This window comes from Geotrypetes seraphini, chromosome 11, assembly GCF_902459505.1.
Source record: "Geotrypetes seraphini chromosome 11, aGeoSer1.1, whole genome shotgun sequence".
Taxonomy (NCBI): Eukaryota; Metazoa; Chordata; class Amphibia; order Gymnophiona; family Dermophiidae; genus Geotrypetes; species Geotrypetes seraphini.
Window position 1 is genome coordinate 93,522,687 of NC_047094.1, and position 17,136 is coordinate 93,539,822.

The following is a 17,136-nucleotide window of genomic DNA, read 5'->3' on the forward strand; positions in this document are numbered from 1 at the left end:
GTTTTGATTATACAGCTTATGATGGCGTTTAAAATTTTTTCGTTGAATGTTAAATGGCCTCAACCATCAGATTAAAAGGAAAAAAACACTCACTTATTTGAAACAACAGAATGCTGATGTTTACTATATACAGGAGACTCATCTATCTGCGGTAGAGTCAAAGAAACTGGAAGGGGGTTGGGTGAAACAATGTTTTTTTCACCCCAGCAATAGGGAAAAAAGCGGGGGTAGCTATTATAAATACGAAATGTACAGCTAATTTTCATTTAATTGGTTCAGATCCGCTAGGAAGATGGGTACATGTAGATATGAGTATGGGAAATAATACCCTGGCATTATTTAATGTGTATGCCCCCAATTCGAACCAAAATGAATTTTTTTAAAACACTGCAGCAATTGATACTCCCACTGGCTGCTTCTAAAATAGTACTGGCTAGAGATTTTAACGCTGTTATGGACCCATTGATGGATAAAAAACCGAGCAAATGTATAAAATCTTTAGGATTAGATAATTTGGTACATTCTTGTGATTTGAAAGATATATGCAAATACTTCATTTTAATGATCGGGAGTTTTCCTTTTGTTCACATGTTCATAAGTCTTTTTCAAGAATTGATTATATTTTTGTCTCAAATCAAATGTTCAGCAGGTGACAAAGGCCTCCATAGATCCAATCATTTTGTCTGATCATGGTGGTATATGGATTGAATTTAAATTTGCTGAACAAGAAGATAATAGATCTGTATGGAGATTCGATAATACATTGCTTGCGGATAGAAAGCTCCTTGAAGAATTTCAATTAAAAATTAATGAATTATTTCAAATTAATATAACAGAAGAAATCTCCATGAAAAGTTTATGGATGCCTTTAAGGCTACAATGAGAGGTAATATTTCATATTCTGTGTTTATTAGAAAAGAACTTAAAAAACAATTTTCTAATTTGGAAAAAGAAATTAAAAATCTAGAGTCTAGATTGATCGATAAATGGGAGCAAAGTACTCTACAGGCTTTATTAAAAGCAAAGGGAAAATATAATGAAATATCTTCAAAATTGGTAAGAAAAGATTTGTTTTATCAGCAGACTCTGTATTATGTAAACTCAAATAAGGCGGGAAGATTATTGGAAAATTATCTTAAAGCAAAGAAAAGAACAAAAATTATTGCAATTAAGGATGATAAAGGTTTTACACATATTCAAATTGGAGATATTTTAATCAATTTCTAAATTTTTATAAAAATTTATATTCTTCTGAACCTTATGACAATAGGGAAAAGGATGGATTAGAATTTTTTAAGTTAATTAATGGACCGAAGATTCCCGAACAAATAAAAAGAAGTTTAGATGAGCCTATGTCATTAAAAGAATTGGAAACAACGTTGAAGTCTCTTAAGAGTTGGATCCGCTCCAGGTGGTGATGGTTTCACGGTAGAATTTTATAAATCGTTTCAAATTACTTTGTTACCTCATTTGTTAAATTTATATCAATCTCAACTAACTAAAGGTTGCATTATAGGTACTATGGCAGAGTCATTAACTATAGTTTTGCCAAAGCCAAATAAAGATCCCACTTTGGTTTCAAACTACAGGCCTATTTCATTAATCAATGTAGATGGAAAACTTTTGGCTAAGATATTGGCTTTACGCTTAGCCAAGGCTCTCCCTTTTATTATTGATATGCACCAAACGGGGTTTGTTGCTAAGAGACATTCATCTAATAACACCAGATTGGCTTTTCATATGTTGAATTTAACAAAAGCCATGAAAGATCCGGCTTTTTGTGTCCTTGGACACAGAGAAGGCCTTTGATCGGGTGGAATGGACCTTCATGTATCAATCTATGGAATGGTTTGGAATAGGTTCAGGATTTATACGAATGATTCAAACATTGTATATAGCTCCCCTGCTGCTAGATTGTATATTAATAATAATTTTTCAGAACATTTTAGTTTGCAGAGGGGAGTTAAGACAAGGTTGCCCCCCTTCTCCTTTGATTTTTGATATTGTTTTGGAACCCTTGTTATTAGCTATTGAACAAGTAAAGGAGATACATGTTGCATGTATTTTTTGCTCCCTTTACTTAAATTGTAGACGTATAACCAGCATGTTACTTTTTATAATTGCTTTGCTCGTTTTTGTTATCAACTGCACTGTTTGTACTGAATCTATCTGCTGTGAACCGCCTAGAACTCCTTGGGTATGGCGGTATACAAAATAAAAATTATTATTATACAGGGTATTCCTTATTCAGATCAGGAATACAAGGTCTCTGCGTATGCAGATGATATACTGCTTAATTTGAGAAATCCTGAAACAACCATTCCACGCTTACTTGAACTGAATGAGAAATTTGGAAAATTCTCAGGATACAAGATAAATTGGAGTAAATCAGAAGTTCTTCCACTAAACGTGAATTGTACAAAAGGATTGTTTGATTCATATTATTTTTTATGGAAAAAAAATGGTTTAAAATATTTAGGAATTCGGATAAAAAATATGATGGAAGACACAATGAAAGAGAATGAAAAATCTTTATTGCAGAAGGTAACAGAAATGTGCGAACAATGGAATCCTTTACATCTTTCTTGGTGGGGGAGAGTCCAAACGATTAAAATGATGATACTGCCTGTGGTTTGTTATCAAATGAGTATGTTACCAGTTTTTTTAGAGGTGGGAGGGGGGAGGGGTTGTGGGTTGGGTTGGTGGGATTGCTGGTTTTTCTGTGTGGAGCTACCTTGTTGTTCTTTGGTTTTGGTTTTTGCTGTTGTTTCTCTTAGTGCTCAATAAAATATATTTTATGATAAAAAATTAAACAGTATTCTTACAAAATTTGTTTGGCTAGGTAAAACTCCTAGAATCGCTTTAGTATCTTTACAAAAACCAATTACAGAGGGTGGGGTAAATTTTCCCAATTTTATTTTTTTTATTATAGGTATCATCAAGCCTATATCTTACGCCAGGGTATGTATTGGGTCCTCCCAGAACTCATAGATAATACCCCAGACTGGCTGTGGTTGGTATGGCGACTCATGTTTCCCCTGCGTTTATGTCATGTTCTCAGTATCAAATTGCCTAGATTATATAAGGAAAACAGAATATTAATGGATACATGGAAAACATTACGATATGTTAGTAATTTAACACCTCAACAAACTAGACTATATGGCTAAACTCCAAGATTCAAATTGGAGGATTTAAGGTCATCTGGAAGCATTGGATAATTGCAGGGATACGTATTTTGGATGATGTTATTTCGAATGGTAAACTGCTTGATTTTTCACAGTTGCAATATAAATATGGCCTCAATAAATCGCAAAGTTTTAGATGGATGTAACTGAAGCAGGCCATTCAGGCAGGGTTCCCTGAATGGAAAACTCTTAACAATCAATATAGTTTAGAGTTCTTATGCTTTCAGGTGGACTTCAGGCTGCACAGTGGTATAAATTGATAAATGGATTAGTTAAAAAGAAGCCTAAAAATGGTCTTAAGAGATATTTGGAGCATTGAGATTAAGCATCAAATTACTGCGTCTCAATGACCACAAATTTGGTCTTGGAGGATGAGATCTACAGTGTCCGCATATATGAGACAAACTTGTTTTTTCTCTTACATAGAGCTTTTTGGACCCCAGTTAGATTACAAAAATTGAATAGTTCTAAGTCTAATAGATGCTGGCATTGTAATCTCGAAGTTGGGACTCTAGATCATTTATTATTCTACTGTCCCTTTATTTTAGCCTTTTGGAAATCAATTTGGGGCCAAATGAACTGTTTATTGGAGAATGCTGTGGCTCTATCTTATGATACAATTCTATTTGGTATGTCAATGAGAACACAGAGCCAAATTTCATCAAAAAATAATCAGCTTTTATTGATTATGACAGGGGTCACCATACAACATATCACATCTAATTGGAAGAATTGGAGTAGACTCAATTATTGTTTCTGGTGGAACTCGTTATGTCAAGTTTATAAAATGGAAAGAACAATTGCGTTACAAAGAGGAAATAATAAATTTAAAGAGATCTGGGGGCCATTGACAAAATTTTGCAATGAATGAATAAATACCATTTTTCCAATACAAGTATAAATGCAGATGAAGGATGGGGGGAGGGAGTTCTGAATTTGGGTAAATTTTGGTTCTTTGGTTAAGATTTCTTCTTTGATATATTTGATTTGATGTAATGTGGAAGGGGTGGGAGGGAAGAGATCAATTCTTATGTATTAAGGATAAAATGATAAGAAATTCAAATGATGTATATATTTCAATGTCAATTAATTATACACTTGTTGTAAGAACATAAGAACTGTCATCTCCGGATCAGACCTTCGGTCCATCAAGTCCGGCAATCCACACACGCGGAGGCCCAGCCAGGTGCACACCTGACGTAATTTTAGTCACCCATATCCCTCTATACAAACAAGGTAGATTTTTAAGTACCGGATATACTTGAATATAAGCCAAGATTTTGGGGCCAAAAAAGTGGCCCAAAAATGGGGATCTCGGCTTATATTCAGGTCAGCGCCCACTTACCCCCATACTGGATCTATTGCAGGCCTCCGTCTAAGACCTGGTGGTCCAGCAGTGGGCGGGAGGGAAAGGGGACAGGGTGCAGAGCCTGGCAGGGCAGGAAGGGGGGCTGGATGCAGTCTGGCAGGGCTGGGAAGGGCACTTGAATATTAACCCCACCACCAGTTTATATTCAAGTCAACTTTTTTTCCTCCTTTTTGGGGGGAAAAAGGTTACCTTGGTTTATACTCAGGTTGGCTTATATTTGAGTATATACAGTAAGATGTTACAGAAATGTGACTATTCAAAACAGGATTAATACTAGCATTAAAAGTAGTAAGAGTGAAGAAGTAATCTAATGGTTAGTGCAGTGACCGAAGAAGCAGGGAAACTGGGTTCAATTCCCACTGCAGCTCTGTGACTCTGGCAAATCATTTAACCCTCTGTTGCACAAAATAAGTATCTGTCTATAATATGTAAACCACTTTGATTAAAACCACAGAAAGGTGGTATATCAAATTCCATTCCTTTTCCTGTAGAATCAGTATGGAGAATGTTCTAAACTCTGATATCAGAGACTTTTGGGAGAAGTTGGGAAGTTGTGTGGCACCAGAAGAGGGAGAAGGTGAAATCCATCTTTTTGTACCTCTTGCAGCCTCAGGTACCTCAGCAGCTGTTTTCCTCCTCTTCCTCAGTACTAACCAACAAACAGGCTGCTTACTTTTTTTTATATTAAATCTTAATTTCTCACCTAGATAGGCTCAGCATTATACAACCAGATACATTTTAAAACTAACAACACCATACCGATAACTCTGAGAAATATGTGTATTTTTACTATTTGTATTCTGTAATTCGCTGATTGTCTAGCTCTCTTCAGTGAAAACTGCCTAGAAGTCGTAAGATTGTGGCGGTATAGAAAAAATAAAGTTATTATTATTAAAGTTATTATTACTGACCCATCCCAATGCAGCCCATCCAGTTCATACCACAATATATTTTTATTAGTAATTCAGTCATACCTTGCAAAAAATAGTTATCACATCCCAGCATAAAATACTGTATCAAAGCTGCAAGGAGAAGACATGGACAGAGCCATGTATTGCTGTTTTCTGCTCATCAATGGGTAATCAAAACACAGGGTAACAGGTAAGGCTATAAAATAAATTAATTCCCAGGCAATGAATCTAGCATTTGAGCACCTTTACACTGGAAAAGCTGCAGTGAGGTGGGCAGAACTACAGTTTTCTTCAGGGTAAGCAATGGACGTTCACTTAGCTCGTTTGTACTGCAAGACTTCAATTTTCTTCAATAGACAAAGCTATAGTTACTCGGTGCTCTTTCAGCCTCAGTCCAGAGTCAAGCAAGATCCTACAGCTAGCCTCCTCCTATGGTTTCCCATTTAAAAATGGAAGATGAGGGATGGCACCCGTTCTAGTACCTATGCTGTTTCTAGTCCATATTTCCCTACAGGCTTAGCTGCTACCATCTGAGTGGTTTCTGTAACTTCGAGATATCTGCATCTATGTATTTATCATAGAGTTCACGTAGGTATAGTATCAGCTCCTCCACATTGTGTCCAGTCAGTGCAGACATGGCAATGACCTTCTCGTCCACTCTCTCTCGTAGGAGTGGCAGGTTAACTCTAGACTGTGGCAAGTCAATCTTATTTCCCACAATAAAACAAGGTCTTCTTGATAAGCCTTCTTCATATTGTTCCAGTTCATACTTTAGGTCCTGAAGTTGAGTCCAGGGTTCTGATACAGACAGATCCAAAACAAACATGAGAAAGCGGCAGCGCTCAATGTGTCTCAGGAATGCAAAGCCAAGGCCTCGATTCTGGTGAGCACCACGTATTATCCCAGGTATATCAGCAACTAGAATAAGAGAATCAGGGCATGAAAATGGGAGCATGAGAACAAAATGTGCAACAAAGGTGTGAGCAAAGATACAAATAATGGTTTGCTATTTTGCTTCCAGCCTGTGTTGGTTCCAAATCACAAAATGGTTGCCGGGATCTCCCGCAGCACTCCTGTGAGGATGCCACAGGAAGTCTAGGCAGCCATTACACTTGAGCAAAGGCATGTGGCAGATACGAGCAGGGTCTGTTTCTGGCCCCCAAGGATGCCATTAGACTACAGGACTTCCTAAGGTAGGCCCAGGGAGGGCCAAGAGAGAGGAGAGTTACCACCAAGGGGGTTGGCTTGCGTGTGCAGGAATAGCACAGTTACTTACCGTAACAGGTGTTATCCAGGGACAGCAGGCAGATATTCTTGACTGATGGGTGACGGCACCGACGGAGCCCCGGTACGGACAATTTTAGAGTGATTGCACTCTAAGAACTTGGAAAGTTCTAGCAGGCCACACACGCGAGTGCCTTCCCGCCCGACGGAGGCGCACGGTCCCCAGTTAGGATAAGCCAGCTAAGAAGCCAACCCGGGGAGGTGGGTGGGATGCAAGAATATCTGCCTGCTGTCCCTGGATAACACCTGTTACGGTAAGTAACTGTGCTTTATCCCAGGACAAGCAGGCAGCATATTCTTGACTGATGGGAGACCTCCAAGCTAACAAAAAAGAGGGATGGAGGGAAGGTTGGCCATTAGGAAAATAAATTTTGTAAAACAGATTGGCCGAAGTGTCCATCCCGTCTGGAGAAAGCATCCAGACTATAATGAGATGTGAAAGTATGAACTGAGGACCAAGTAGCAGCCTTGCAGATTTCCTCAATAGGAGTGGAACGGAGGAAAGCTACAGATGCTGCCATAGCTCAAACTCTATGGGCCGTGACAGAACCTTCAAGTGTCAGTCCGGACTGAGCATAACAGAATGAAATGCACGCTGCAAGCCAATTGGACAACGTACGTTTAAAAACGGGACGTCCCAATTTATTCGGATCAAAGGACAGAAAGAGTTGGGGAGTTGATCTGTGGGGCTTAGTACGCTCCAAATAGTAAGCTAAAGCCCGCTTACAGTCCAAAGTATGTAAAGCCTGTTCTCCAGAATGAGAATGAGGTTTTGGAAAGAATACAGGTAGAACAATTGATTGGTTGAGATGAAATTCAGAGACAACCTTAGGGAGAAACTTTGGATGTGTACGCAGAACCACCTTGTCGTGATGAAAGACTATTAAAAGGAGGATCCGCAACTAGTGCATGCAGCTCACTGACCCTCCTGGCAGAGGTAAGAGAAATAAGGAAGACCACTTTCCAAGTGAGAAACTTGAAAGGAGCTGTAGCTAAAGGTTCAAACGGAGGCTTCATTAAGGCGGAAAGAACCACATTGAGATCCCAGACAACAGGAGGAGGCTTAAGAGGTAGTTTCACATTGAAAAGACCCCACATGAATCTGGAAACCAAAGGATGAGCTGAGAGAAGTTTACCATGAACTGGCTCATGAAAAGCAGCAATAGCGCTGAGGTGGACTCTGATGGAAGTAGACGTGAGACCAGAGTCAGACAAAGAAAGAAGATAATCTAACAAGGTCTCCACTGCAAGGGAAGTGGGATCATGATGATGAAGAAGACACCAAGAAGAAAACCGTGTCCACTTCTGATGGTAACATTGAAGAGTGGCAGGTTTCCTGGAGGCATCCAGAATAGAACGAACGGGCTGAGACAAAAGAGTATCATTTGAAGTCAGCCCGAGAGATACCAAGCTGTCAGGTGCAGAGACTGGAGGTTGGGATGCAGAAGGGTCTCCTGATGCTGTGTAAGCAGAGAAGGAAAGAATGGAAGAAGAATAGGCTCCCTGGAACTGAGTTGAAGTAGAAGGGAGAACCAATGTTGCCTGGGCCACCGTGGAGCAATTAGAATCATGGTGGCTTGTTCCCTCTTGAGCTTGAACAAGGTCCGGAGCATGAGAGGCAGAGGAGGGAAAGCATACAGGAACAGATGGGACCAATCCAGAAGAAATGCATCCGCTGCCAGACGGTGAGGAGAGTAGAGTCTGGAGCAGAAGAGGGGCAGCTGATGATTGTGAGGAGCTGCAAAGAGGTCTACTTGAGGAGTGCCCCATTGAGCGAAAATGGACTGGAGAGTCAAAGGATCGAGAGTCCACTCGTGAGGCTGGAGAATCCTGCTGAGATTGTCTGCTAAGGAATTCTGCTCTCCCTGAATGTAGACAGCCTTCAGGAATAATTGGTGATCTGTCGCCCAAGACCAAATCTTCTGGGCTTCCTGACACAAGAGGCGAGAGCCTGTCCCACCCTGTTTGTTGATGTAGTACATTGCAACTTGATTGTCTGTGCACAGTAGGAGAACTTGAGGGAAGAGAAGATATTGGAAAGCCTTGAGAGCATAAAACATCGCTCTGAGTTCCAGGAAATTGATGTGATGCTTCTTTTCCTGGACTGTCCAAAGGCCTTGAGTTTGGAAGTCGTTCAAATGAGCTCCCCAGGCATAAGGGGAGGCGTCGGTGGTGATGATTAGTTGATGAGGAGGTAGATGGAACAGAAGACCTCTGGAGAGATTTGAGGATATCAACCACCACTGTAGAGATTGACAAAGAGATGATGTCACAAATATGTGTCGTGAGCAAGGATCCGTCGCTTGGGACCACTGGGTAGCTAGGGTCCATTGAGGAGTGCGCAGGTGAAGACGTGCGAAGGGTGTGACATGAACAGTCGAGGCCATGTGACCCAAGAGTATCATCATTTGCTTGGCAGGGATGGAACGTTGTGGAAGCACCTGTTGACATAGAGATTGAAGAGTTTGAAGACGGTTGGACGGCAGGAACGCTCTCATGAGGACTGTGTCCAGGACCGCTCCAATGAATTGAAGTCTCTGCGTGGGGATGAGATGAGATTTGGGTAGATTGATCTCGAACCCCAGAAGTTGTAGAAACAGGATGGTCTGGTTGGTGGCAAGGAGTACTGTCTGAGAGGAAGTGGCCTTGATTAACCAGTCGTCCAGGTAAAGAAAGACCTGAAGGTGGTGAGAGCGTAGAAAAGCAGCGACCACAATCAGACATTTGGTGAACACTCTTGGGGAGGAGGCAAGACCGAAGGGTAACACCTTGTACTGGTAATGACAGTGATTGATCATGAAGCGGAGGTACTGTCTGGAGGCCAGATTGACCGGAATGTGGGTGTATGCCTCTTTGAGATCGAGGGAGCATAGCCAGTCGCCTTGAGTGAGAAGAGGGTAAAGAGTGGCTAGAGAAAGCATTCTGAATTTTTCCTTGACCAAGCATTTGTTGAGATCGCGAAAATCTAAAATGGGTCTGAGATCCCCTGTTTTTTTGGGGACGAGGAAGTAACGGGAGTAAAATCCCTGCCCCCTTTGATCTAGAGGAACTTCCTCTATTGCGTTCAGAAGGAGGAGGGATTGAACCTCCTGAAGAAGGAGGGAAGACTGAGGAGTGTTCAAAGCAGACTCTCTTGGCAGACTTTGGGCAGGAAGAGTCTGAAAGTTGAGAGAGTAGCCGTGGCGGATGATGTTGAGGACCCACTGACCCGAGGTGATGATATCCCAACGGCTGATGAAGAAAGCAAGACGTCCTCCTATGGGTTGAGGAAGAGAGGCAGATGGTAGAACACTGGCTATACTCTGGAGAACGAAGTCAAAAGGGTTGGGTAGACTTCTGTTGTGGAGGAGGTTTCACCTGTTGCTGCTGTGGTGGCCTAGGGGTCTGCCGTTGTTGCTGGCGCTGACGCCTAGGCTGTTGAGGAGCTGGTGGTAAAGGGCGAGCCACATAACGGCGTTGATAGGCCGATTGCTGCCGAAAAGGCCGGGCAGGTGGAGTCTTCTTTTTGGTTTTCAGACGAGTGTCCCAGCGAGTCTCATGGGCGGGTAATTTCTGGGTGGTGGAGTCCATGGAATCACCAAACAGTTCATCCCCCAGGCATGGAGCATTAGCCAGGCGATCCTGATGATTTACATCAAGCTCCGACACTCTGAGCCTGGCTAGGCGCCGCATTGCAACAGACATGGCCGTGGCTCTGGAGGTAAGTTCGAACGTATCATAGATAGAACGGACCATGAACTTACGAAGCTGGAGAAGAGAGGAAGAGCATTGGCGGAAAGCAGATCTCTTACGGTCAGGAAGGTACTTCTCAAAAGAAGCCAGATTCTGAATGAGATGCTTTAGGTAAAAGGAGAAATGAAAAGCATAATTTCCTGACCTGTTAGCCAACATAGCATTTTGGTATAATCTTTTACCAAATTTATCCATGGCCTTCCCTTCTCTGCCAGAAGGGACTGAGGCGTACACACTAGCTCCTGCAGACTTTTTAAGCGTAGATTCCACCAAAAGAGATTCGTGTGGAAGCTGCGGCTTATCAAAGCCAGGAATGGGGATGACTTTGTATAAGGAGTCCAATTTACGAGGGGCTCCCGGGATGGTTAGAGGAGTCTCAAGATTTTTATAAAAGGTTTCCCTCAAAATATCGTGGAGGGGTAATTTGAGGAATTCCCTTGGAGGCTGGTCAAAGTCCAGTGCATCAAGGAATGCTTTGGACTTCTTGGACTCAGCCTCCAAGGGGATGGAGAGAGACTCACACATCTCCTTCAAAAATGACGTAAAGGAGGCAGTATCTGGTTTAGAAGAGGGATCTTGAATCGAAGGCTCCTCTTCACCAGATGAACATTCACCCTCAGAGAGAAGAGGCTCTTCGGAGTCACCCCACAAATCAGGGTCCCTGATTTGGAAACTTCGATCCCGAGACTCCGGTGTCGAGGGTTCAAGGTGTCGGGATTTGCGCACCGACTTACCCGACCTCAAAGAAGCGGTACCGGGAGAGGTTAAAGGCTATACCGGTGCCGAAGTTTGGACAGCCTGATGTAGCGCTCTCGGTTCCGGTGCTAGAACCGGCATGGAAACCGAGGAGGCAGAATGGACCGGTACCGATAAAGTGGAAGCGGACAATAGAGGCTGCCCCACTGTCGGTACCGGTGGCTCAGACCGGACCGGGACTGGAAGGTTCAGTGCCAATAGAGCAGGAAGGAGCTGCTGCAACTGCTCTTTAAGTTGCACCTGTAGGACGGCTGCTATGCGCTCGTCCAGTGAAGGCACCGGTACCGTTTTCTTTTTCTGCGGTACCTGTGGTGCCGCTCGACGCCCAGAAGATGAGGAACCCGATGACGAGGGACTCACCTCTATGGGGGCGGAACATTTGCGCGGGCGCCTCGTGGTCGGCAGGACTGGGCTCGCTGCCACAGAGACTGGTGGGCGCTCCAGCGGGGAAGGCTTCTTAGCCGGCTTACCTGGGTGCGACGCCGTTGCGGTGTTGCGTGGCGTCGAAGAAGTGGGTGCTGATTGCGGGGGAGCCGACACCGGGGTCGATGCCGCAGAATCAGCCATGTCGGCACCGAAGAGTAACTGTTGTTGAATAAGTCGATTCTTTAACGTTCTCTTTTTCAAAGTTGCACAACGGGTGCAGGTAGAAGCCCGATGGTCTGGACCCAGGCACTGTAAGCACCAGTTGTGTGGGTCAGTGAGTGAAATGGGCCGTGCACACCGCTGGCACTTCTTAAACCCTGGCTGAGGGGGCATGAACGTAAAAACGGCTTCTGCCAAATCGAAGGCCGAGGCCTCGATGATGGCAACAGGCCCCGCCGGGGCGAAACCGAAATAAAAAAATAAAGGAAAAAAAGTTTTTTTTGTTTTTTTTTTAAGAAAAGAAAGAAGGAAGAAATACTTCCTCACACAATTTTCGCGAGCGGGAAGGCGAGAAAAAGGACTTTTCAACGGCCGTTGAAAAGAACGCGTCTTCTTAGCTCCGCGGAAAATAAGAAACTGGGGACCGCGCGCCTCCGTCGGGCGGGAAGGCACTCGCGCGTGTGCGGTGTGGCCTGCTAGAACTTTCCAAGTTCTTAGAGTGCAATCACTCTAAAATTGTCCGTACCGGGGCTCCGTCTGTGCGGTCACCCATCAGTCAAGAATATGCTGCCTGCTTGTCCTGGGATAATAAATTTACTGTTTCAGTTTCTATCAAAATCAAAGCGGCCAGTTTCAGTCACAGATTCAGTTTCAATAAAAACTGAAGATTCAGGATTTGGATCAGAGATGTATCCATCTGTCTCTGCCTATCACTCAGAACAAAGACCTTCATGCCCTTTTTCACTGTTTTTAAACCTCAGCATTGTGGATCTCACCTGCAAGTTGTTCATAATCTTGGTACTGAATGATGCCAACATGGGGATTGAGAGTGGTAAAGGGGTAAGGGGCCACAGCAGGCTTAGCCCTGGAGATGATTCGCAACAATGATGACTTTCCTGCATTGGGAAACCCCACCTGGAAGCAAACAAGGAAAGGATATTAGAGCAGTGCAAGGGTGTACCAATTACACAAGGAAATACTAGTATTTTAAATACTGCATTATCTGTTCTCCCAGAACTGCTGCTGGGAGGCTGGGCCCCTCCAGTTGGGCTTAGTTGCCCCGACTCTCCTCTGGCTGCCCCGACTCTCCTTTCGCCCGCCCTGCCCTGCTCCCAGCTCTGTAAGCATGTGCAATGGTCTGAGCATGCTTGCAACTCAGTTTTCTGCGCCGGGTTGTGGGGGGCGCGCTTTTGACCTGTCACCAAGGCGGTTTTTCTGACGGTGTGCTTTTCACCACGTGGCTGTGGCCCCCCTCTATCTGGCCTTGTAATTTGCCCAGTGAATACTATTTTGACTATACAACAGCATCTCAGCCTTTGGGTAAGCCTATAAAAGATTAATGCTGCATGTAGAGCCCACATTTTAATTTGATCTCTTCAGATTGGTATTCTGCATTTATCTACCCGGTAGTAGAGTTTATCAATTAAATTTAAATTTACTGCCATAATGCCAGGAATGAGACGAAAGTCATATACAGCGGACTTTAAGCTTAAAGTCGTTGCGAAAGCTGAGGAAATAGGCAATCGGGCCGCAGCGAGAGAGTTCAATGTTGGAGAAACATCAGTGCGTGAATGGAGAAAAGATAAGAAGGAACTGGAGAAATGCAATCCGTGAAAACGGGCACATCGTGGGGCCAAACCAAAATGGCCTCAGCTGGAGGATGACTTGAAGCAGTGGATTCTGGCAAGAAGGGAGCAAAATCAATCAGTCTCTACTGTTGCGATTCAGATGAAGGCAAAACTACTTGCCAATGGAAGAGGAATACCCGACTTCAAAGCTAGCTTCACATGGATCTCAAAATTTATGAAAAGGAACGGACTATCAGTTCGAATGAGAACAACTGTTGGCTAGCGACTTCCGGATGACTGGCAGAAAAATTGATTGATTTCCGTGACTTTGTCGCCAAAGAAATATCTGAACTTGCCATCACTGCAAAGGACGTCATCAACATGGATGAAATTCCAATGGCATTCGACATTCCAGCGACAAGAACCGTAGCCCCCACAGGTACTAAATCTGTTGCCATATCACCACAACTGGGCATGAAATAACTTGTTTTACAGTAGTTCTTGGTTGCTCAGCTAGCGGGGTTAAGTTAAAGCCAATGCTCATTTTCAAAAGGGTCACTATGCCCCGTGAAAAGCTGCCCACCAGTGTGGTTGTGCACTGCAACAAGAAGGGATGGATGGACTGCGACGTAATGAGATTGTGGGTAGATAAATGCTTTAGGGCAAGACAGGGTGGATTCTTTGCAAAAAAAAATCCTTGTTAATTTTTGATGCCATGGCTGCCCACAAAGAAAAAAATGTTCAGGCCTACATTAATTCTACTCGTGCCCACATCGCTGTGATACCTGGAGGCCTGACGTGTAAGCTGCAGCCACTTGACATCACAGTGAATCATCCATTCAAGACTTTTGTTAGAAAGGAGTGGGAGGAGTGGATGCAGAGCGGCACGCACGAGTACACCCCCGCGGGGCGGCTGAAGCGGGCAACTTTCACAGAAGTCTGCAAGTGGGTGGCTTCAACATGGGACAAAATAACACCAGATACTATTGTAAACGGATTTAGAAAAGCGGGCATTGTTTATGAAACCAATGACACTACGGCTACTACCAGTGCAGCGAAAGGAGGCAACAACACGGATATCAGTGATGATGATGACGACGATGACGATATCACTTCGGAAATAAACGAGGATCGTCTGCACGCCGTGCTCACTTTATTTAATGACGATGATGACAATTCGGATTTTGATGGATTCAAGGATTCAGATGACTGTGATGATGATGACTGAATAAACCTGTAAACTTTGTTTATTTACAACTTTACCGTAACTACGGTAACTGTATTTAGATTATTTAGTCCTCGATACTTCGTTTGATCGGTTAATGTTATAGTTTATAAGAATGAACATATGATTTCTGTTCTTGTTGCTGAATTCATACTCACTAACTCTAAATTAAAAGTTATACGGTAGTTTATAAGAATGAACAGTTTTTTTCTTTTGACATGTTTGGTTGGAGGGTGTGTGAATGGTGCGTGAGTTCTCCTATGTCTGGTTGAGGTGGATTGAATTACCGGTATTTAGCTGAAGAAATTATGGTAGTTAAACGCCCGCCCCCCCCCCCCATTCCACACATATTACGGTAATTCTCTTCCATTTTTGTTCCCATTATAAAAAACACTGATAAGTTTCCAGAAAAAAATACATTAAAATAAGAAGTGAGATGAGAACATAACATAAGAATAGCCTAACTGGGTCAGTCCAATGGTCCATCATGCCCAGTAGCCCATTCTCATGGTAGCCAATCCAGGTCACTAATACCTGGTCAAAACCCAAAGAATAGCAAACATTCCATGCTACGGATCCAGGGCAAGCAGACGCTTCCCCCATGTCTTAATAACAGACTATGGACTTTTCCTCCAGGAATTTGTTCAAACCTTTTTAAAACCAGCAACGCTATCTGCTTTTACCATAACTTAAATCTTTCCTTCCAAACAGAGACCTTGCTAGATGTCAAATACAGAAAGAACAAGGTAACTTCACAAGGACTTAGCTGTGCAGGAAATGTGAATCTCCTCATACACCCACCATATATACGTACCTAGTGCAAAAATGTGCAAAGGTCTGTTTTTTTCTTTCGATCACTACATAGCCTAATGCCACACAAATATATTCTGAAGGTCAATGCTAAGTTTAACAAAGTTTCCTTCCTTGGACCACAAGGAGATACTGACAAACCACTAGAAGAGATCCCAAAACAAATACCCAGGCACAACACCACTCAGTGTGTGAACCAGTTCAGTGGAGTGGACTACGGTAACTGGGGGGTGGAAATGGACCCGGAGTTTTCTCAGCAGAATTTCCCAGAACACCTCTTCCTCTCAACACATTGACACGCTGGTGGGTTTATTTTATAGCTTTTTCACCCCCTTCGGTCTGCCTGTCCCCCCTTGAAGGTCTGCCTGTCCCCCCTTGAAGGTCTGCCTGTTCCCCCTTGAAGTCCTGTCCCCCCTTGAAGGTCTGCCTGTCCCCCCTTGAAGTCCTGTCCCCTCTTGAAGGTCTGTCTGTCCTCCCTTGAAGTCCTGTCCCCCCCTTGAAGGTCTGCCTGCCCCCCCTTGAAGTCCTGTCCCCCCCCTTGAAGGTCTGCCTGCCCCCCCTTGAAGTCCTGTCCCCCCTTGAAGGTCTGCCTGTCCCCCCTTGAAGTCCTGTCCCCCCTTGAAGGTCTGCCTGTCCCCCCTTGAAGGTCTGCCTGCCTGCCCCCCCTTGAAGTCCTGTCCCCCCTTGAAGGTCTACCTGCCCCCCCTTGAAGTCCTGTCCCCCCTTGAAGTCCTGTCCCCATCCTGAAAGCCTGATGCCCCCCTCCCCGACGCCCGATTCATCATCCGGAAGGACCACTCGCACTCCCACCCCGAAGGACCGCTCGCACTCCCACCCAAAGGACCGCTCGCACCCCCACAGCCTCCCCCCCTCCCTCATGGAGAAGCTGTCTACCTTGTTTCCGGATGCCAGTGAGCCCAGCTGCTTCCTCTGCTGGTGGTCCCGCCCCTTCTCTGAGCCCTGCTGCGCTGCTTCCTCTTCCGGCGGTCCCTGACGTCAGAGAAAGGGCAGGACCGCCGGAAGAGGAAGCAGCACAGTAGGGCTCAGAGAAGGGGCGGGACCACCGGCAGAGGAAGCAGCTGGGCTCACTGGCATCCGGAAACAAGGTAGACAGCTTCTCCATGAGGGAGGGGGGGAGGCTGTGGGGGTGTGAGCGGTCCTTCGGGGTGGGGGTGCGAGCGGTCCTTCCGGATGATGAATCGGACGTCGGGGGGGGGGGAACTATGTAAAAAAAAAGTTGTAAAACGCGCTCATGCGTATAATGCGCAAGGTTATGCACGGTTTGTAAAAATCGTGTATAACGCGCGCGTTATATGCGTGAAAATACGGTAATAAGTTCAATATAAAACAATTTGAAGCTTGTGTGGATGGCATCAGATGATTTGCGGAATGGGGACCGAGCTCACAGGGATGGGACGGGGACAAATTTTTTCCCCGTATCATTGTCTAGGCTCTGCCACAAATCGATTTTGACTATGTGCGGGTGAGCGGGGTGTCATTAAATGCGTGTTTTGTAATATTTTTATTTTAATGTAAAAAATATTTTTTGTCAATAAATAAGATATTATCTTGAAAAGAAATTTGGCTCTCAAAAGAAATCTTAATCGTTGTACTGCTGATCTTTAGCTCTTTTGACTAATGAGCTTGCCTACCACTATGCTAGAATGCGTTCTAGCTTTGAGAGATGGGTGACTAAATGGTCTGACGG

The 17,136-nt window shown here is 44.1% G+C and overlaps 1 protein-coding gene across 1 annotated transcript in view; it reads right to left on the reverse strand.

Annotated features, from left to right (window-relative positions):
- Window positions 1-3,991: 3,991 nt before the first annotated feature.
- MTG2 (mitochondrial ribosome associated GTPase 2) overlaps window positions 3,992-17,136 on the reverse strand; it is a 44,355-nt gene continuing 31,210 nt past the window's right edge. Inside the window, exons 6-7 of the mRNA XM_033962606.1 lie at window positions 12,602-12,740; window positions 3,992-6,386 (exon numbers count right to left, since the gene is read on the reverse strand). Of these exons, the coding sequence (XP_033818497.1) occupies window positions 5,992-6,386; window positions 12,602-12,740 (534 nt within the window). The 3' untranslated portion in view covers window positions 3,992-5,991. The remainder of the gene's footprint in view (window positions 6,387-12,601; window positions 12,741-17,136) is intronic.